The 23,414-nt window shown below is 25.6% G+C and overlaps 1 protein-coding gene across 3 annotated transcripts in view; it reads right to left on the bottom strand.

Annotated features, from left to right (window-relative positions):
• Positions 1-935: 935 nt before the first annotated feature.
• LOC135923383 (host cell factor 2-like) overlaps positions 936-23,414 on the bottom strand; it is a 53,009-nt gene continuing 30,530 nt past the window's right edge. The window contains exons 13-25 of one of the 3 annotated variants that reach the window (XM_065458088.1): positions 20,356-20,493; positions 19,496-19,693; positions 19,114-19,246; positions 8,942-8,994; positions 8,622-8,781; positions 8,280-8,435; positions 4,314-4,529; positions 3,893-3,975; positions 3,551-3,763; positions 3,013-3,252; positions 1,892-2,222; positions 1,185-1,245; positions 936-1,141 (exon numbers count right to left, since the gene is read on the bottom strand). In XM_065458088.1, the coding sequence (XP_065314160.1) occupies positions 1,099-1,141; positions 1,185-1,245; positions 1,892-2,222; positions 3,013-3,252; positions 3,551-3,763; positions 3,893-3,975; positions 4,314-4,529; positions 8,280-8,435; positions 8,622-8,781; positions 8,942-8,994; positions 19,114-19,246; positions 19,496-19,693; positions 20,356-20,493 (2,025 nt within the window). In that variant the 3' untranslated portion in view covers positions 936-1,098. The remainder of the gene's footprint in view (positions 1,142-1,184; positions 1,246-1,891; positions 2,223-3,012; positions 3,253-3,550; positions 3,764-3,892; positions 3,976-4,313; positions 4,530-8,279; positions 8,436-8,621; positions 8,782-8,941; positions 8,995-19,113; positions 19,247-19,495; positions 19,694-20,355; positions 20,494-23,414) is intronic. The other 2 variants (XM_065458089.1, XM_065458090.1) reach the window with 2 other exon arrangements.

Here is a 23,414-nt window from a genome sequence, read left to right as displayed (position 1 = left end):
GGGGGTCGGGTTGAGAATCGACTTTTTTTTGGTTGATTTAATATGGAATACAACATATATATATTTATATACACATTATTTTATATTTATTTTTTAGTTTTAGAATAAAATAACTATAACTTAAACCCGTTTTTCTTACCACCGTTATTGATATATAACACAATTATTATCATATCATTCATATTCATTCATCGAATAATGGTCATTTCATTATTCGTAAGTATTATGTTTATCATGCTCCTGCAAAACTTTTCATTTTTATAACTTTATTTCCATAATGACTTTTCTGAAATTTAATAATCCATTTTTGAAAACATTTTTAAGAATTTAAATTCCAAATCAAATAATGTTTTTATTATTTGTGCAAAGATGAATAAGGAATTAAAGTATACTAATAATCCAAATATCCAATTGGTATTTTTGCTAATTGGAATTTAGTTTTGTCTGGCCCGTTTCCAATTTTTAATTAAGATTCCAGCCTGAGAAGGGGTTTTCAAATACAAGGCCTAACTCGAGATTATTTAGTTAAACACGAAAATAAACATATATTTATAATATTGGGAATTGATTAAATTAAAAACATTACACTTTATATTTTAAAAATTTAAATTCTATAATAATCCAGCCCAATAATTTACTTGGCCCGGTCCAAATAAATTTTTTCAGAAGTTACCAAACCGGGTACCGGGCATTGCAAACCTCTAATCACGATTACATGTAGTAATTAATTGCCGTTTTTAGAAAAGGATTTAGTAATTATAATAATTATATTTTTTCAAGTAATTATGACCATCCATCATTTTCATAGCTTAAAAACGTTTCATAACCAAAATTTATTATGTCATTTATTCAAAATTCTTAAAAAGGAAGACTATAAAGTAAACAATAAATATGTAATCATAAATATATATTTGTAAAGGCATTGATATAATTTTACAGTAGTATACAGAGAATTATATATATTATCAGCACAACTAATTTTTAATTGAGGAAATATAATTTACATGCTTACAAATTTGAGGCAAATATTTTGACATTGATATTTATTTATATAAGCTAAAAAATTACAGTCATATATTATAGCTTATTAAACTTCATTTAAAATAGGTTTTCCGTTTTCTTCCTTTTACTAATAGTAATACTATTTTTATAAAATAATTATTAAATATTTTGTATAAATGTACTTCTGATTCACTGGCAAAGGTCTTTTGATGTTAGATGGAGAAAAATTAACAGATGTAGATTCTGTGTTGATTAAAATTGAATATATAATTATCTATGTTTTTATCTTTCAGATTATCAAAATTTCCCTAATATTAAATTGCAATGTGGACAAAGACCTTTAGTTCTCGCCCATTTAATAATTTTTAAAATAACTATATATTAAATTTTTTTAGAAAAAACCAAAAATATTGGGCCTGCAATATGAACTTAAAGGCCTCCAATAAAATGAGAAAACAACTAATGTAATAGTGGTTCCCGTCTTCTTAATCCTGGCTACATACAAACTAGCCCATAAAATGGGATAATTTTAAATTCAGGCTAAACATTTGAATTTTATTAAATAAGACCAGGGCCGAGTTTTCAATTTCTTTAAAAACTATATCAATTAGCCAGTTATCATATAATGGATTAATAACATTCCTTTGTGTCTTATACAATTTACAAAATACAGAAAAATCATAAAATAATTTCAAATCTAGGCCTAGTTAGTCTAAAAATTTGACTTCCCTCTGCATATTTCAGATTTAAATTATTGTAGCAGAATAATTTTAAAATTGAATAGTGATAATTGTTAATTTTATTTTTAACATTTCAACAAAATTTTATTCAATATATTAAAAATAGCAAAATAAAACTCATATGAAGTAATAAAAGCGTAATTACAAACCTTGAAGCCATCTAACCTGTGTGGCTGGACCATAACCCTTATCATTACGAGCAGCTATCCTAAAAATTATAGCTGGCTTATTAGAAGAAGCAGAACAGTCTATCTGAGCATTGGCCAGGACTGTATTATGAACAAGGCAAGAGGGAAAAGCGCCAGAATAAACTCTCACAAAAGCTAATTGTTGCTGCAGATTATTTGCATTATTGGCTTGATTAATAGTGGGAATCGCGTTATTATTAGAATTGCGAATGGCGAGGTATACGGAATATTCGGTAATTTTTCCGGCAGAGTTTTGAGGCGGGTCCCAGGCTAAATGAGCTCCTTCCGACGACTTAATGAGAAAAATTGAGAGTAGTGTAATATAGTACATAGGAATCGAATAAATGCACTACATATAATACACTATAAAAGTCTGTTAAAATTTAATGATTGAGTGCTATGAAAGCAAAAATGGTATTTTTTTCAAACATACCTATCATGCAAAAAATTTTAATTCTCAAAAATAATGTTTGTTATAATGTGATTTGCGCTAATGAAACATTTATATTATGATTTAAATTATATTATGTACTTTGAGGTGTGGATATGAACTTCATGGAAAAATATATTTCTCTAACTTGGTTGAAGTAATAGCCAATACAATGAAAAACATAAAATGATAGCAACACTAATCTGATATGGTTCATATAGCTACCCCTTACAGCCAAGTTGTAAAAAATGATAAAAAATATAGATATTTCAATATTTTAAATTTCAGACATCGAATGGAACTTGATAAACTCAAAGTGAACAGTGATTGAGTCATGAACGTTCCATAATTAATTATAATAGATCATTATAATATTTATAATGGCTCCAGTTTGCTTCACTTTACAATACTATTACCAAACTCCTATTATGTGTGATTAGGAGTATATTAACATTATAGTTTATCAAATTTCAGGATAATTTGTTAAGTTAGCAATGAAAAGTGTTTTGGTACTCAAGTTTATATTATCACTACTATACATATATAGATGATAATATTATAGAGAATATATTAATGCTTAGATATAATAATTGATTTACATAATAAACTTAGTTCAAGATCCTTCCCTAGTTATGATTATGATAAAAAAAACCTTCGTGATCTTAATGGAAGAAGGAGCCCCTGGAAACCCAGGGACGCAAGTCTTGAAGGCTGCTACCTCCGAAAAAGGACCACGTCCACAAGAATTGATAGCAGCAACCCTAAATTTATAAGCCGTAGCTGGTTGAAGAGTCTGAAAAGTGGGATTAGCAATATCTCCACCATCTTTGATTGAAGATGTTATGCTAGAGTTTTGAATTTTGGAAGGGTCATTGCTGTTTGATGAGGTTCTCTGTATTATGTTATCGTATATATTATTATAAGTTTAGGAACTTTTTTCAAAATTTATGAATGATATAAAAAATCTAGTTTTGAAAGGTAAGCCAAAATATAAAACATAATAGCATTCTCAATATTTTTCAATTAATGTACTTATTATTATTTTTACAACTTTAATGTAAATAACATTATGAATAGAATAATTCAAAATTGTTGGTAATGCTTAAGATGGATGTTCCCATAAGAACAATCTTATTCATATATTTTATTGACTAAGAGGTATATAAAAACTACAAAACTAAGTATTTTACATATATATGATTAGGAATTTTGTAATTAGTCACCACACAATTATTTGTACCGACAATACACACTTCAAACCATTTTCTATTATTGTTGTCCTCTGCTGTTGTTTCAGCGTAATGGGATAAGGTTTGATTTTTCATGAATTGTTGCATTTGGGAAATATTTGATGAGGATATAGATGTAGTATTATTGATAGTAGGAGATTGAAATTTTAAATTCTGTCATGGGAAAATATTATAAAAATTGCTGGGTATAATTTAAAAAACAAAGGATATTTTAAAATTTCATATGAATAGTTAACAACTGTAATAAATATAAAATAAATTATTTTTATAAAATTTAGTTACAAGTGAAGTGGACAATTTCATAGATCCACCGATTGAAGAAGAGGAAAGGTTGGCAAGATTAAAAATATCATCGGTATGTTCAGCTTTTTAAAAAAATAAACATAGATTCGGATGACTTATATAATATTAAAATATATTTAGGATTTTGGTTTAAATTTCTTTGGATTATAATCAAAATTTAAAATTTTTATATTTATTTTATACCCAAAAATGCAATGTTTGAAACTGAATTTAACTGATAATTAATTATATTTTATAATATTTGTGATAAAAATTAATAAAACTTTTTATATTTCATCTTCCATTATAAATTAAGTATAACATGGTTTTAATGTAAACTGAGCATTAATTAGGAAAGCATAGACATATCTAAATGTGTTTATCATTTAGATTATTAATATTTTAAAATATATCTAAATACCTTTAATTAAAGCAGAAGTCATATTAGTTTGAGAGAGAAGTTGATCAATGTCCAATCCATTTAAACCAGAATTTTGGTTACAATTATGAATTTGATGATTAATTGGCATGATAGATGGCATAATATCATCTAGGAGGGAATGGTCGGTAGAAGGACTTCCAAGAAGATCCTCAAAAGGAAGGCACCCTTGGCCATTAACGTTAAATGATTTGCTATCTATATATAGATATTTAAAAATGGTTAATGATTTTTTAATGAGTTTAAATTAATAAATAAGATATCTTCTTAAAAAATTACAGATTTGTTAAAAGACCGTGATTAAATTATCGACAATCCTGAATCCGATCGTTATTTTAGAAAATTTCCTGGATCGATAATTTTGGTTTAAAACCAAGATCGTGATCGAAATCATTTTGATAATGAACGATCCTTTGATTTTAAATTTATTTTTTACTTTATATATTATAAAAATAAGAGACCTGCTCGCCCGGCCAGATTACACAAATTTTTTTAAGAAAAATCCGGGGGAAAATATGAAACCCAAAATTTAAAAAAACGAGTTGTGCTGTGCAAATGTTACCCTTAGGTTTTTGATCAAAATAAAAAATAGTATTAATCTTAATAATTTCTTATGATAGATATACTATTCCCCTAAGGTCATTCCATATCAAATCAATCACTTTACAACCCGACCTCAGATTTTGCTAAAATTTGGTATATAAAATAATGAAGTGAATCCCAATTAGCCCTTAACTCTGCTTGGTCATTTTTCGAAAAAAATAATTTTTTAAAATTGGGATAACTTTAATATTAGATGCACTATATATATCTATCATGGCTCATTTTATAGTTCTAAGCAAACTCTTCCACGTATTTTAAGTAAAATTAATTTTTAATTTATAAAAATTTTTATCCAAATTTCAGATATTTTGTAAAGATTACCAAGAACTGTTTATATAAAAAATTTCAGAGTGGTAAAAAAAAAGTTAAGTAGGAAAAATGCTTAAATAAAAATGCTGCTACATGGCGTTAATAATTTCAATAGCTTAATAACTTAATTTTTGAAAATATATGTCAATCTACCTTTTTTATATTCCATAATATAATATTTGTTTAATAAAATAGCATTTTGTCACAAAAATAAAATTTCCGCTAGATAGCGCAAGTAATTTAAAATAGATAAAAACCTCATTTTTGTAAAATTACTAATAGTATAGATGCTTAGTTATATTGATTTCCTTAAATTTAATTTGTATATGGCTATTTGAGATTCTTCGCGAGTTAAATTACAAGTTCTTCTGGTAGTGGTCAAAAGGTTAATGACAGTTAGAATATCATTTTTCGGATGGCTAAGATCAGGTAGGAAAATAAAAAAAATTAGAAGGTCCATTAGGGTGTAAAAATATTACCTTTACGTCATCAGCACTAATAACAAAATATTCAAAATCGAATAGGCGAGATATCAACCTATGATATAAAATGGGATGTAACATGCTATTTTGATAATGACTGATGGGTGGCCTATATTGTAGCGAATAGTAGTGCTGATGAGGTAAAGGTAATATTTTTACACTCTAATGGACCTTCTAATTCCTTTTATTATCCGTTAATACCTGATATTCTTATTCTTCCGAAAAATGGTATTCTAACTGTCGTCAACATTTTGACCACTATAGGAAGAACATAATTATCGAATAAATAAAAATATCAACTGACATATTTTACAAAAATGAGGCTTTTAGCTATTTTAAATTACTTGCGTTATCTAGCGGAAATTCTATTTTTGTGCCAAAATGCAATTTTTTTCAACAAATATTATATTATGTAATAAAAAAAAGGTAGATTAACTTATATTTAAATTAAATTTTATGCAATTTAAAATAATTAACGCCATCTAGCGATATTTTTATTTTAAGTATTTTTCATACATTCTTACAACTCTGAAAGTTTTTACATGAAGAGTTCTTGGTACTCTTTACAAAATATCTGAAATTTGGAAAAGAAATTTATGCAAACATTTAAAAAAATAAATTAAAAATTTTTGAACACAATTTTAAAAAAATTTATAAATTAAATAATTAAAATACGTGGAAAAGTTTACTTAGGGCTATAGCCATGATATATATATATATATATAGTTATAATATTAAAGTTATCCCAATTTAAAAAAATCATTTTCTTTCGAAAAATGACCAAGCAGAGCTATATCCACTTCTAGTAGAGTTAAAAGGCGAATATTTTGGATTCGTCAGTTAAAACACTTCATTAACTTATATAGTAAATTTTAGCAAAATCTGAGATGATCGGGTTGTGAAGTTATTGATTTTATATGGAATGACTCCCTAGCAGATCTTAATAAATAAAGTTCGATTATATTATTCCCCTTGGTTCTGAACCTTTATAAAATATTCTATATCTAATTTAATCTTACGTATTACTCAAATCACACAAAACAATGCTAACTCCGACATATTGCTACATTTCAAAAATATCCATGAATTAATTTTTTGTGAAAACATTATATTAGTTAAATCAGTCAGCAAAATATCTCACCAACGTAAAGCTCAAGCTGACTCAAATCTTAGTGACACAATGACCCATCTCAAAATAATTCAAACTACATTTATCCTTAATTTTCTCTTATCGTCCATTTGTTAGAATAAATAATAATGATCATTTTCATGGTTTTTAAATTTTTTTTCGCTTTTTATGTTACTCTACAAACTACATCCTTAATTGCTAGTCTAAAGATGTTAAAATTCCGTACCTTAGAAAATCCTTAAATGAATTTTAATCGATTGTCAGTATGTTATTTTTCTCCATTCTACAATATGGAGAATATAGCCTTAAAAATGAAATACAGGAAACAATCAATAACCAATTATACATATTAATTCATAAATATCTATATATTTTTTAGCTTATAAATACAAATTTCTTTGTTTTAACGTTTTCTGCATATTATGAAGCCGAGGTAGCTCTTAGGCTAACAGATCTTTCTTATCACCAGGTTAAGACTTAAAAAAATCCCTTATCTAGATCTAATGACAGTCAAGACTAAATTTATATAAAATTGCATCATTTATAATTTTTCAGTAAAGCAAATATTGCCTAATCCATTTAAACTTCAACTCCATATAACTGGATTATGGTTATTATTTAAAAGCTTTATCTTGATTTCTAAAAACCATATTTTTATGGGAATTTCAATTAAAAAAACTTAATATTAGTTAAAATGAATAACCCAATAAAAACTCATGATTGACTCTATTTCTCACCCGAACCCAGCCTGATAATTTTTAAGCACAATACCTGCCTACTATTTATTATTAAGGCAGAGCCTGATAGCATAAATAAAATGATTAATTGCTTTGTCTTATAATCCTATAAAAATATTAATTCTCATTTCATTTTAATAAAGCAGTGAAAACATTATTTTTTAGTTTTTTCCCCGAGCCCAGTGCAATTTTCTTAGATCCAAGAAATGCAGGGCCCTCTGTTAAATAAGATGTTAATATTTTCTTAACTATTAACATGGATGAAAAGTATCCAAGGTCATGAGAGTTTATGGATGAAACATATTCAAGGTAATGATAGTTTGAACAATCTTGCTTTGGAAGTTGTTTTAAGTTGAAATGAAGGTTCTTTTATGGATTTGGTGATAATATCTTTCTCATTTTTTTATTGCCATAAGATCATTCTCATTAATTTCATTTTCCATTTAAAAAGATCTCAAAGGAAAGGACAAAAATATATTAAATAAATAAATAAAACCAACCAATCATATAATTTCTAAAAATGGATGGGTGGGATAATTTTTAATGAAACGACACATGAGAAGGTTGGGCGAATGGGCTAAATGGAACGTTATTTAAATCATTGCGCTAAATTTAATTTAGTTTTTAAGGTAAAATTTAATAAAAATATATATAATTTAATATATTAATTCATATAAATAAATAATACCTATAGGAGAAAAAAGACTATCTGGTAATAACATATCTGTATTAGAGCCTGGTGAAATTAAGTTATAGCTAGACATCGAATCAAAATTGAGTGGCGAAGATATGGAAGGTTGTTCAAAATTTTCGGATTGTTCCACTTTTATCCTGACTTCAACGTCTTTAAGTTTTTTGAAAAATAAAAGATAATGAACAGAAATTCAATTTAACATACACATAAAATAAATAAAGAGCATAAAATAAATAAAGAGTTATATAAATGTTTCCAATACTTTAATATATTCAAAATAGTAAAAGGTGATTAGATATCATCAAACACATAAAGTTTTATACATAAAAAAACTACCAGCTGAGTTGTCAGGCGTGGCTGCATTATCGTTAGCTGATAAGGAATTTGATGTTGATATTGTGGCAACTGGCTTGGTATCAGAATCTGGAGGTGTGGGACAATTATGACCATCTGCACAAATATATTTTAGGGATTCCTTATTATCTTTAAATTCGCTCTATAGGGGTTAATTTTTTATTAATATGCATTGGAAAAATATAATATCAATCGTAGAAAAGGATGTTGTAAAATGGAAATTTAACTTATATTAATATTAATCATTATTAACTGACTGAAGATTATTTTAATCAGCATATAACCAAATTTTTATCTTATACTTTTATATCTTCAATCGATGATGTGAAAGGTTGGATGGTTGTACTTGCAAATGCTAAAATATAATAAATTTTATCTAGTTATATTTTAAAAAAGAGTGAGGTCGTATGGTTCGTCTTATTTCTAAATAGTCGACTATTTGGCTGCCTATATAGCTTCCTTTAAACACCATAAAAAGAAAGGGGTTATCTAGATTTAAGTACTTTTAGCATTGTTAAATCGGCCAAGTTTTAAAATTCTGAACTATAGTCGGAGTATAAATATTGCCTCAGACTGGATTCGTAAAATGTGACTCAGGCTCAAACCGATGAGTAGGCTCGAGTCTAATTTTGAGCCAAATTTATTTATTTAAATATTATAAGAATATACTAATATAGAATTAGTGTGCTTGCCATATTTTGAGTGGAAAAATGGATTCAAAATTAAGCTAGCTCCATGAGTCGCTATCTAAGTCGACTCAGAACTCTAGGTCACTCATGTTCTTATTTTTAACTATATATTAAAAAACTCTACCCCCCTGAGTGATATTGTTATACAAACATTATTAAAAATAACATAAATGTAAATAAATTTTATGTAAGGGCTTACTTAGGTTGGGTTGAAGAGGTATTTTTCCATTATAATAAAATTATACAAGAATTATATTATTATAAGTGTAAATTTGTGATATTTTATTATATTTAAATAGAAAAGATTTAACATTTTATAATAAACCATATTAAATTACCAAATAATTTACACTCATAATAATATAATTTCTTGTATAATTTTATTAAATTTTTATATCTTTGGAAAAAATAAAAATATTCAAAAAAATACACCTTAAACTCAATAAGAGTCCTTATATAAAATTTATTTTATTATTAATAATATTTAATAACAATAACAACTGAGATTGGTAGTTTTTTTAAACATATTTACTTGTAATTAAGATAAGCATGTGAGCAACCTAAGAATTCTAAGCCGCTTCAGATAGCAACTCATGTAGATCATCGAGCTAGCTTGATTATCGGTCCATTTTTCCACTCAAAATTTGGCAATGGCACATTTCTATATTATTATATTCCTAAAATATTTGAATAACAAATAAATAAAGTTCGGGTCAAAGTTAAACTAGAGCCAGCCAACTCATTCGACTCATTGAGCCACCTAAGTCAGTCGATTTTTAGTCTCAAAATTAGGTAGTTTAGACGTTTAACAACACGATGTATTAGTTATAGTTGTACCGACAAAACATATAAATAAAAAATAATATTTATTTAATGTACTCGTTATTTTTCCTTTCAAATAGGGTGTGGATGTCCTAATTCAAAATATGCTTGGCCATATCAAAAATAGGACGAACCAGAACACGCCTGAGATATTAAATATTTAAATTTATTCTCGTTATTATTTTTAAAACTATTTAGATGATACTATATAAAAGTATACTGCTCAACGTTATAATAGTTCGCAAAATATTTTGCAAGACAATATTTTAAATGAAAAATAAATGAGTTATAAGGATTTATTTTATAAAATGTAAGGATTATATTATATATAGGGGTGTACCGATACCACTTTTTGGAGGCCGATCCGATCCGATATTTCAGATATTAAATTGATATCGGCCGATAACCGATCCGATATCATATCTAATTTTGTATTCTGCAAAGATACCGGTTTTAATTTTTAATATACTTTTTATTAGTACAACATCTATAATTTTACTATACCATAACATATGTCATTTAAATATATTATAATGGTCAGTTATAGTTTATATTCAATTCAATTGCTATTATTTATATAATAAGTAATAACATTAATCTATTTACATAATTAGTAATAAAAAAATATATTATGAAATTTGAAATTAATATTTAAAATTAATATATCGAAGATTTCTTTTTATATCAGAGATATGTCGGCGGTGATGGGGACTGTTAATATCACAAGCATCACTAAAAACAGAAACTGAAGAGATGAACACTTTTTTAAACAGAATGTGAAAAAAAATAACTATATTGCAGAATGTTTATTAACTAATTATTTCTATTAAAAAAATTAAACATAAAAATGTATTTCGATTTTATTTATAAAAATAAATGGTTTTTTAGATATAACTTTTTTTAAATTTTGTTAAAAGCGCCATTTTATATCGGATCGGAAAATTTTATAATATTTGCCGATAACCGATATTTTAAAATGAGCGAAATATCGGCCCGATCCGATATAAAATATCGGTACATCCCTAATTATATATATGTAAATTTTATTAATTTTGAATAATAATATTATGAAATAGAAGCAATTAATCATTTACAATTAAAGTTCAAACTAAATTTTGCAATTCAAACCTTTCAGAAAAATGTAGGTTTAAAATGGTTTTTTAAGTGTTTACTTATCTGATAATAAGTATTAAATATTCATCTGTTATATTTATTATTATATTTTTTAAAAAGTATTTTGATTAGATAATGTGATGACCTACTCCTATAAATAAAAAAATCTAATCTGAAAACCCTAAAAAAGTAATTCCCCATTGAAGAAATTTCTGTTTAAAATAAAAGATCCACGGCATTATATTCTTGCTTTGTGGATGAATAAAGATGTTCAAGCCTTAATGATAAAAAATCTAAGTGGAATATAAGTAAAGACAAAAATGGCATAATCATTATATCAAATGTTTTTATCCTAAAGCAAAACAAAGCCTCCAACATTAAGGTTCCAAACAAATAGGACTAATATGAGCAAAAAAATAAATCTGGAATGTATTAAAATAGTCCAAAGTTTTTCAGAGAAGAAAAGGTATTTTTTAGAATATTTAAAAGTAAAATCTTTGGCTATATGAAAGGGAAAAGTCTTAAAATTGAATAGTGCTAAAAGGTAAGTCAAATTCTCAGAAAGTGTCAGTGATGCTAATAGGAAAATGTTTAGAAATTATGGGCACTCAATAAAATTATAAATTGGTTAGAATATCAGCAGATTTTATCATCAAATCATGCATCAAGATCAACTAAAAAATTCATAATATATTGTCGGTCTAGAATTAGAGTGTTCCACTCGATAATTTCAAAATTTTTGAGTTAGAGGTGGATAATAACTTATTTATTCCCAATATATAAAAATAAAAACTAGATTAAAAAATATTAATTTTTTCCAAGGTTATAGCTCGGCCAATTTTGCGCTAGTTGCATATAACGATGTAATTTTTGCTTCATATGAATGGCCTATCCTACTATCTTATTTAATCAAGTGTTGTATTTCCCTTCTTTTTTTAATTTTTGCTTTCCTTATTGAATCGTAAAATATTTTCATTCCATATCTATTCCCAAATTATATTAAAGGTAAGGTAAATCTTTTATTATTTTATAGTATTCTTAATATAGTTTTCATTATATAAAAATATCATAAATTGGATTTGAGCAAATTATAATCGAAATCTAATAAATTATGTGTAATCTTTAAATAAAGGTATAAAAATTGAATTTAAAATTAAATTATATGTAAAATTTATCACAACTTTTCAATAATCAACTTGCTCATAATTTAAATAAATTATTAAGTACTAGCTCATTAAATATAGATATAAAAATTGAATTAAGGAATCTTATTATTTTTACTCTCCTAGCCCTTCAACTTCTAGAAGCAAAGCAAATGAAAGAAAGAGACTAAGGAAAATTGGTGAGACCTATATCAATATTAAAGGTGATTTGAAAAGAACAAGGATGGTTCAGAATGATCATTCTAATATAAATGTATATTTCAAAGACAATTTTATTTACAAACATTTGATATAAGTAATAAACGAATTAGTTATTTCTTTAAAGTTTTATACTAAAATACTGGAACTTATTTTGCTCCTAGAAAAGGTAAAAATAATATTAGAACAATGTTAGAGTGTATGCCTAGGAACTGATAGAGAATATATGGAAAAAGTATTATTTAAATAGTAAAATTAGAAGAAAAAAAAGATTTTGATGATTTTGAGTTTTTTGAATTTATTTATTAAATTCGAATAAAAAAATGTAAATGGAGCAGTTTGAACTTAAAAAGTTTTATGTTTGCTTCATTTGTATTTGTATTTTGATTTTATCAAATAAATTTTATATTTAAACTTTTTTTAGACTATAATTATTTAATAATATGATAAATTAATTGAAAATTTTTTAATTAAAATGATTGATAAGTTTTTCCTATATTTGATTTCAAACTTTAATGTTGATTTTTTCATTTTAAACATTGGCGCAAGTGGTCTAGACCGACGATATATTAATATTATAGTAATGGAATGATCTGTATGTATTCCGAAATAAAATGCAATCAAAAATATTAAGGGAATCACAAAAAATGATTTGAGGAAAGTCGTCTTACGAGCAAAGAGATAATGATATAATAAAAATAGAAGAGGGATAAATTTTCCAATAGAAAGATGCCAAACCTTGATTAAATATATAACAATCATTATCCATAAAGTTAATTACACTGTGTGACAAGAAAAATGGGAGAAGAAAATAAAAACAAGTTTTGGTGCAGAATTTAACGCTGAGTTCGAATCCGTTTTCCAAATTTTCCCTACACGGCAAGTTTTAAAAATATTACCGTATAAAGACAACTTTTTGAAATCTCAAAAATGGTAAAATTTAGGTCTTTATACGGATATATTTTAAAAAGTATCGAATAAAAATCCCTGAAAATTGGTGATAGTGTTAAACTTATATTTTTTTATAAATTTACTAATTTTTATAATTTTTTATCGATTGGTTTTAGAGAAAAATGGTAAAGAATTTCGTTTTAGGGGTCTTAAGTTTTCAATTTAAATTACTATCAAAATTATTAACTTTAGAAGATAAATTTTATATAATTTTGCTTCAAATATGTTCAAGATTATATATTAATTCTAATTATGTTTCAAAAGTACTCTATGCCATCAAAATTCAACCAAAATCTATAAATTAAAAAAGTCGGTACAGATATTTTCAAACTTTTTAATTTGTACATCTGCATAAAGCATTTTTAAAGCAAAATTAAGGTAATATTTATCTTTTTTAGTTGTATTTAGTAATATTTTATGCATTTATAATCAATTTATACCAAAATCAGATATCTGTACCCACTTTTTTAATTTGTACTCTTTTTGAATTGAGCATTTTTGAAACAAAATTCATTTAAAACGCAATAATTGGTAATTTTTTCATATTTTTTCATATTTTTTATAAATATTTATCTTTTTTAGATGTATATAAGAATATTTGTTTTTTTATTTAATTTATATCAAAATATATGATTTTCCAATGGAGTACCTTGAACCCGTAATATGGGAAATAAATAATAATGCCAAATAACGAGTAGGAAGAAAGGAGAAGAATCATTTTTTGCGCTTAATTTTTCATAAACTTTTAATTTCTTTCATTAATTTTTTTTTAAATTGGATTTTAAATATTATTCAAATTCCCTCCTTATATAATATTCTACAAAAAATTAGTGCCGAGGTCCCCTTGTTTAAAATGTATCTCTAAATTTTGTTACATCTGTGCGGGTTATATATTGCCCGCACAAAAATGTCCAATTTCTCCAATCATTCAAAGGATTTATTAAATTTATTACAATATTCCACTCTGCGATTTGGATAAACCATTTGCCCCTAATTACATATGTAAAACATGTTATAATTCTTTTAATTCATGGGTAAATGGAAAACGGTCATATTTGCCTTATTCGAAACCTGCATTTTGGCACGTAGCAAGAAATCATTCGTGGGATTGTTATTTTTGCTCGATTAGTACATTTGGGTTTAACAAAAAAAATAAGAAGGAAATTCGTTATCCTGAAATTTTCGGTCGTTTATCCGATAAAATATAATATGCATACAACAGTTACTTTTTTTAATAGTTGGCAGCTGGAAAAATTACGTTGACAGTACAATGACAATATTGATCTTGAGTATCATCCCGAAGAGGATTCGCCATTTATGTCACAAGAGCAACTAAATGACATAACCAGAAATTTACAACTTTCAAAAAGAAAGTCCAAATTTTTAGCCTCAAGGCTTAATGATTTTAAAATTTAAAAAAATGGAGTTCGAACTTCATACCGATTCCGTGGAGCATCGTTTAAAAATTTATTCTCTTGAAAATTTTTTATACTATTCCAACAATCTAGGTCAACTTTTTTTACAACTTAATATTGAATTGGTGCCCGATGAATGGCGCTTGTTCATCGATTCAAGTAAAAACAGCTTGAAAGCAGTTTTGCTTCATAACGGAAATTCTAAGCCATCAATTCCCATCGCCTATTCCAACCAGTTAAATGAATCATATGAAAATATGGAATATTTATTGTCAAAAATAAATTATTACGAATTTAAGATATGCTGCGATCTCAAAATGATCGCAATCCTGACGGGCCTTCAGTTAGGCTACACCAAGCATTCGTGTTTTCTTTGTCTCTGGAATTCCAGAGAAACTCTAAAACATTATACAGTATCTGAATGGGAGGATCGTCCCAACGTTCTTGAAAAAAATCGCGTAAATATCCCGCTTGTTTCTAAAAATAAGATTTTGTTGCCTCCGTTGCACATAAAATTAGGACTAATCAAAAATTTTATCAAAAAATTGTCCGAGGGCCCCACGATATACCTTAGAAATTTTTTCTCCAAGCTTTCCCAAGCAAAAATAAAAGAGGGGATTTTAGTGGGCCCCCAAATAAGAAAACTCATGAAGGACAGTTTTTTTGAAGATGAATTGTTACTCATTGAATTAAAAGCATGAGAATCTTTTAAATGGATATGCAGATCGTTCCTTGGGAATCATAAATCAGCCGACTATCGTGAGAAAATTGATGACCTATTAACAAATTATAAGGAAATGGAATGCCGAATGTCCCTCAAAATCCATTTTCTTCATTCCCATAAAGATTTTTTTCCTGAAAACTTAGGTACTGTGTCAGAAGAAATGGGGGAGTGGTTCCATCAACAGATAGAAAATCTCGAAAAGTTTTATCACGGCAAGAATCGTATAAATATGTTGGCGGACTACTGCTGGAGTATTTTTTTGAAGATAAATCATCAACTTCATATTCGCGGAAATATATTTAGATTTACCATTATATGTTTTTAAATTCGATAAATTTTATGTTATTGTTTAATTTGTTTTAAATTAAATAAATTTATTGTATATTACAAGTTAAATCCTATATAATAATGAAGGAGGGGGTGGGACAACGGACCGATAAAAGGTTTATTAAAAGTAAAATATGAGATAGGTTAGCTTAGCATATATTTATTTAAATATGAGAAATATAACTATTTCATTTAAAATAAATTGTTTGTGAATCGTACCGTGTGCAGTGTAGCGAAGAGAACGAAAACAATAAACAAATATATTAAATGTAAGCTATATTAAAAAAGATTTTATAAATAAAGGTAAATTTAAAAAATATAGGTTGTTTAAAAATTGAGTAAGGATTTTATAAAAAAAAATGATAATAATAATAAGGAAGGTTTGCTGCAAAAATTAAGATATTTTTTTAGTTGTAGGGATCATTAGAACCGAAGTTATAAACCTTCAAAAAGTGCTAAAAATGACCTTTTTGGCCACTTTAACCTAAAATAAATAAAAAACCTGACGTGCTAGAAAAAACTGACAGCGGATTTAGAATATGCATAAAAAACTTTCTTAAAACATGTTTATTTTATTTTCTCCCAAAAAATCAAGTCGAAATTTGTCACACAGTATTATTTATGTGAAAAATGATGTTATTCGATTTAAAATTTAAAAAAAATACAATTCACATAAGGTGAAAAAGAAATAATGTAAGGTTGTAATTATTTGATCTGAATAATGTCTTTGTAAGCGAGCCATAGTAATTAACGTTTTTACTGTGCCCCTTATGCCATTGTGGCACTTTTACCATATTACGTGGAAAAAATATCAAAATCAATTTCATGGTAACAAACATTGATGAAGTTTTTCCTATTTTTGTATTGTTCTGCTGATCTATCAGAAAAATTATGAATTTTTTCTGGTGGATTATAGAATTTATATTTAAAAAAATCAATCAAATGCGATTGGAATAAATGGATTAAAAAAGTAATATTAATTATATTTGTAAATAAAAATTAGATCCCATCAGATTTATATATCATTTCGCAATATTAAACTGGAAAAAAATCTTAATCTTTATATTTAAAAATGGCAAAAAAAAATTTTAAAAATAATAATTTTAACAAAAATGCGTTATTTTATTTTATATTGGAGCACCATCTATTTTCGAAAATTTTATTTTTAAAATTGCGATAATTAAAAAATGCATAGCAGTATAAGTTTAAATTTTTTTATAAATAGATATAATATAAGTAATTAATAAAATATTCAATTTAGGTTCAAAATTTATAAAGTAAATAAAAACTGCAACATTATGTCTTTAATATAGTTATAAAAATGGTACCTAATTTATATTTTTAGCAATTTTTTTAAACTTATCGCCATTTTAAAAAATCTTTTTTTATTTGAAAAAGGTCATTTTTCACTTTGACCATTTAATATCTCATGAACTAAAGAGGCTAAAATTTTGAATTCAATGCTTTCCAATGATGTTCTCTAAGTATTCAAAATTTAATAAAAATAAAAATTATCGATTTAATTATATCTTTCTCAAAATAGATAAATTTCCATATCCATGTTATTAATTAATTAACTATTCAACATAAATGCAACTTCTCAATGACCGAAACCCCCTAATTGAATATCCTATGCATAGGATAGACTTAGACTATTTTTCTCCCAATTATAACGTTGACACTAAAAGGGAACTTGGATCTCAATCAATAAAAGACAGCAAAAATTAATGACTTTATATAATTGTGATTTATTAATATTATTTTTTTTTCCCAATAATTGTAAAATTTATTTTGTAAATTTATAATCATTTTTGTTTATACTAAGCTTTTTTATTAATTGTAGATTAATTATATCTAGGTATGATTTAATTCTTCTAAGAATGTTATTTATATTTTTTAATTTTAAAGTAATTTGCCATTCTTGAGTTAATTTTTTAATATAATTTGTTAAATAATTATAATATAAAATCTCAAGATTTTGGTGTTATACATATGTGGGATGGAATTATCAAGCACACCAATAGCTGATAAATATTTTCTGGGTTATAAATTATTCACGCTAAGTATTTCCATTTAGGGATCATCATATTTGTTTTTTACTATTTTCAATGCTAACCTAAGATTTAACATATTTAATAAAGAATTCATTTTTAGATACATTTATTTAAAATAATCTAAGCTTATTAGTAGACTGCTTTATTATATAAACTCTTGAATTTGATATGGTGTAAGATATCTCATTCCAATAACATGGTGGAAAGGGTCTGTACAACCCAATCATTATCTACAAATGCTTTAAGAATTTCATCAATACCTCCTACTAGTGCTTCATCAGAACGTATATGGCCATTTTTGGGAAACACACTAAACCCAGAAATAAAAAGGGAAAAATGTTGGTATCAACTTGGCATAACTTATACTTAATAAACCAGCAATTGAAATACTATCCAGAAACAATCAATTTTTGGAAGAAAATAGTTTATCAGAAATTAAAATATTGGATTCAGATGATAATGGTGTTGAAAGGGTTGATGATAGTGCGAGTGAAATCAAGTTTGATAATGTATTCAAATATTTAATGCCTATTTTTATTATATGTTGTTACTTGAATATAATAAAGTATAGTATTGAAATTGTTGGTTACAATTCATGCAATATCAATGATTCCCTTAAATTTCAAGTTATTCATAAAATTCCCATGGGAAGCCACTGTGAAAATTACCAGAAATTTTAAATCCAAATTCATAACATATTATATTAATCATAGACCTGTAAAGGTACCATCTGTGTGGCCCAACCCAAGCCGGATGTTTTTTCAAAATTTTTTAGGCTTTGGCCCAGATTTTACTAGCTTTTTTTAAAAAATATATTACATTTATTTCTAATTTTTATAGCTAATAATCAATTAAAAATATTTAGTTTAAAAATATACAGCTTGACCCAGGTATTTTTTAAAAAAATATATAATCTTTCTAATATATTTATTTTTGTATAAAAATCTTTGACTAAAAAAAATAATATTTTTGACTATATGAAACTAGGTTGTATATATATTAATTTTTTATATAAAACTATTTTGAGTGTCCGTGAATTCTGTTTTCATACCAATTGTACTTTCAGATGACACATTGATCCCGATGAAATTTTGAGATTGCACTAAGGAATGAGTAGGATTATTAGCAAAACTAGAGAAAAGGGACGAATTCTAAAAGAATTTTGATTTATGTAATTAATTATTTAATTAATATATTAAAATATTTCAAATCAGGTTAAATATTTTGAATTTTTTTTAATTAAAAGTTATAAATGGTCTTTTAATTCTTACCTCACTTTCGGTCTAAATATTTGTCAAAATAGTTTAATCTTATGGACACAACAACTTTAAATTTTATTTAAAAAACCAGGCAAGGCATTGCGATCTCCTAAAATGTTAAAATATATATTCTTTTAATACCAAATCCTGTGATTTTATTTGTGGTAATAAAAGTGTAGGTATTTTAACATCGGAACATGAGACTTGAGTTTTAATACTATTGATAATGTTAAAATTGTTTGCGGAATAATTCATTAGATTGTTAGTTTGATTTAGGGCACTCGTATTAACTAATTTTAATAAGGTAGCTCCTTGAGGTAATGTTACAAGTCCTTTACCCTGTTGAAATGCAGAATTTCAAAATTAAAATCCAATATGAGTTAATGTAACAAATGTTAATAGATCAAAAGTCGTGGAGGTAATCTAACCATTTAAATATTAGTAATTACTCTCAGAGTTGGACAAGTCCTCCGGAAAAAGAATCTAGATACAGATTCTTTATGGATAGATAAATGGATCTTAGATACAGATACTAGTATCGATTCAAAATGTCAAAAAGATACTTACTTTTATAAAATTATTATTACCATTTAAATTGGAATAGACTGAATATGAGTTGTAAAAATTTTGCAGCTAATTTTTAATGTCAATATATTTAAAATATGGTGGATAAAAATAAGTAAATTAATACAAGATTCCAAGAAAAAATAAGGTTATATTCTGTTATTGTAATTTTTTTAAAATGAATGTTAAAAAGAATCTATCTTTTGTCAAGAAAAGAAAAAGTAACATAATTCTTTTGAGAATAAAGGATCTTAGCTAATGATACTAGTATCTTATTAAAAATGTCAAAAAGACACAGAGTACAAGATACAGAAGGATCTTGTATATTAGATACAAGTATTTGCAGTACTGCTCAACTCTGATTACTCCCCACTTTCAAGAAACTTATTAATTTTTATTAAATATTTAAAATAAAAATATGATCCTAACAGGTTTACCGCGATGTTAATGTGTTGAATCTTGTTGGTTTGATTCTGACTTACATTGCTTTGGTGGATATTGATATTATTGGCGTTTGTAATGACGTTAGATTGTGATAAAGGAGCCCAATTAGATTTTCCCAATATTTTCGGTAACTAGTGATAAAAAGTATTAAAATGTTTTTACTTAGTTAGGTTTTTGTCTTTGTAGGAAATTTTTAAAAACGCGAATACGCGATTTTTATTCGTGCTATTTATTTTAGCGCGAAATGGTGTCTACTCTATTTTTCTTTTTAACTTTGGGTCAAGATATAATATAATTGTTACCTCTCATGCCTTAGATGTTATAACAGTAATTTACCCATCATATATTTTTTTCAAAATTACGAATTCGTAAAAATGCAATATATGATATGTGGCGAAAAAAAGCTTTCAATGCGCGTAAAAAATGCATTAATATTTGCTTAGTCACTCACGTCTGTTTATTTTGTTTTCAAATTTTGCGAAAGTAATGCGCGAATATGCAAATTTTTAATAGCCTGCGAAGACATAGCCTTATATTAATAGCATTTTTTCTTATTTGCTACTTTTTGCTTTCTTACAAATAATTTAAACAAAATAGTCATTAAAAACCATTAGCTTTTTTTGTCTTTTTTATGCGACATAAATTTTAAAAAAAAATAAACGACGTTTTGATTTTGTTTGTGATAAATACATTTTCGTTTTGTTAGCATCCTTGACATCATTATATTTTTATGCAATTACATAGTAGGATAATAAAAAATTTCCGATTTATATATATTATCACAAAAACAAACCATTCGAAAGAGATTGTCTTTATTGACGTTTTTCTTGTCTTGATTTTGATAAATAGAAGGAAAAAAGTGAAATAGGAATCATTAAATATATTTCCCTGTTCTTTTTTTAATTTTTAATCATGGAAATTAACAAATTATTTGAAATTGTAGTTTTTAATTCACGTGACAAATTAGTAGAGTTGTCAAAAGATACTTTTAAAATAGATCGATATAAAGATACAGATACATTGGCTAAAAGGGTATCTAGATACAGATACATAGCCTAAAAAATTATCTTGATATAGATACATTTTTAAAAACTGTATTAGATATAGATACATTTTGATTATACTCTTATATAAGCCTTGCATAATCGTAAATAGATTCTATTGTGAAAATGCATGAAATGAGCTAAAAAATTTATTGACTCGATATTGCATTTATCAAAATAATATAATTAAAATAATGATTTTTAGATTTTAATATAATCATATAATATATGAATAATGATTAAATGATTATAACTAATTTTTAAATTTCAGTAATAAAATATTTTCAAAATTTTTGTCATTAAGGCATCTTCGTTTATCTGTAAAGACAATTTTAGCTACCTAAGTCTTTCTACCAAGGCGCTTGAAGGGATTGTGGTGTATATTTTATGAATAAATATTTATATCAGGATATTTAAAAATACTAAAATCTCGATATTAATTTTTAAAAAAATTATTTAAAATTTGTAGAGTATCAAAATTTAAATCATTATTAATAATCATATCCTACTGCTGTGGGGTGCTGAAAAAAATCGGATATTGAATTTGTTTTTTTTTCACGGGTTATTTGTTTGCAATCAGTTAAAGACCTTGATAATTCATCAACTAATCTTTGTATTAATTGTTTTTTTTATTAACAGTGTTTGATTTCTTTTTCTTAAAATTTAAAATTGTAAACATTTATTTAGTATCTATACCCTTAAATATTTTACAATGTTGCAAGTTGAGGTAATGCTAACTGAAATTTTCGTATTTTTTGGTAGATATGGCAAACATATTACTATCAGAGATTTGTTTTCTTTATTTTGAGATATCTTTTTAAAATATGCTCTATAAATTGGCCATAGAAAAACAATGTCTGAAACTTCTTACTCTTCATCACTATTAATATTAATCTAAAATATATTTTTAAAATTAGTATAATAAAATTAAATTAACCAATTCCATTGAAAATAAAAATGGCAGATTAAGTTGCATTGTAATATCAAAATTTGTCTAGGTTATTGATAAATTCGGACATAATATTTTTTTTATATAAGTCTTAATATTTTATATATATATAATTTTTTATTATAGTAGTCTTAATATTTTTTAATATATATATTTAAAATATATTTTCATATGAAACAAAATAAATTTTGCATTCAAATATTTTTATTTATAATATAAAAAGCATTTAATAAAAATTTAAAATGTATCTTAAAAGTATATAAAAACAGATACAGATACCTCTAAAATAAAATCTAGATACAGAGACGACATTTTTATATCTAGATACTTTAATAACTCTGCAAATTCGTTTATTTTAACTCGTAGAAATTTTACATCTTTCCCATAATAAATAGTTCTGTGTTATCTTTAAATTCTAGATTTTTAACTTATAACTAAGACTAGCCTTAAAATGGGCCCCTTATCCCAGGCTCTAAAATACCCGCAACATCGATAGTGGTTTATTCCTCTCCCTTCCAACAGTTCGTGGTGCACGTTTTGGCCCGAAAATATCAATATATAGTAAAGCAGTTAATACTAAAGTGACGTGTAGATTCAGAAAACTATTTTTAAAAAATTACCACTCATAATTATTTAGATTTGTGATCGACATATATTTATCATTTTATTAAAAAATCTAGTAGCCATTTTTCAGAAGTTAATATTAGAGGTCTGCATTGGGCGGGTATTTGAACCACAAGCCAGTTCACCCAATGTATAAAAAAAATTTACCCTGGCCGCCAATAATTTTTAAAAAAATATACCGCCCCCCACCCATTAGTCTAAAATTTTTTATCCGCCCACCAATTATTAATAAAAAAATTTTAACCCAAGCCCGCTATTATAAAATATGGCCATTCTTTCAATTTTTAGAGCATTTAATAAAAAATATTTCAGCATTACATCTCTAAGTTTTATAATTTAGGAAATTACTATATTAAGCATAAAAAAATATTCAATTTAAATTATGGATAATTTATTTGATCAAATAAAATATTTATGAACAAAAATATAAATATAA

This window comes from Gordionus sp. m RMFG-2023, chromosome 2 (genome assembly GCF_954871325.1).
Source record: "Gordionus sp. m RMFG-2023 chromosome 2, tfGorSpeb1-WG-v2, whole genome shotgun sequence".
In the NCBI taxonomy this organism is placed as follows: Eukaryota; Metazoa; Nematomorpha; class Gordioida; order Chordodea; family Parachordodidae; genus Gordionus; species Gordionus sp. m RMFG-2023.
The sequence above is the reverse complement of the archived record's forward strand: the minus strand, read 5'-3'. Positions and strand labels throughout refer to the sequence as shown.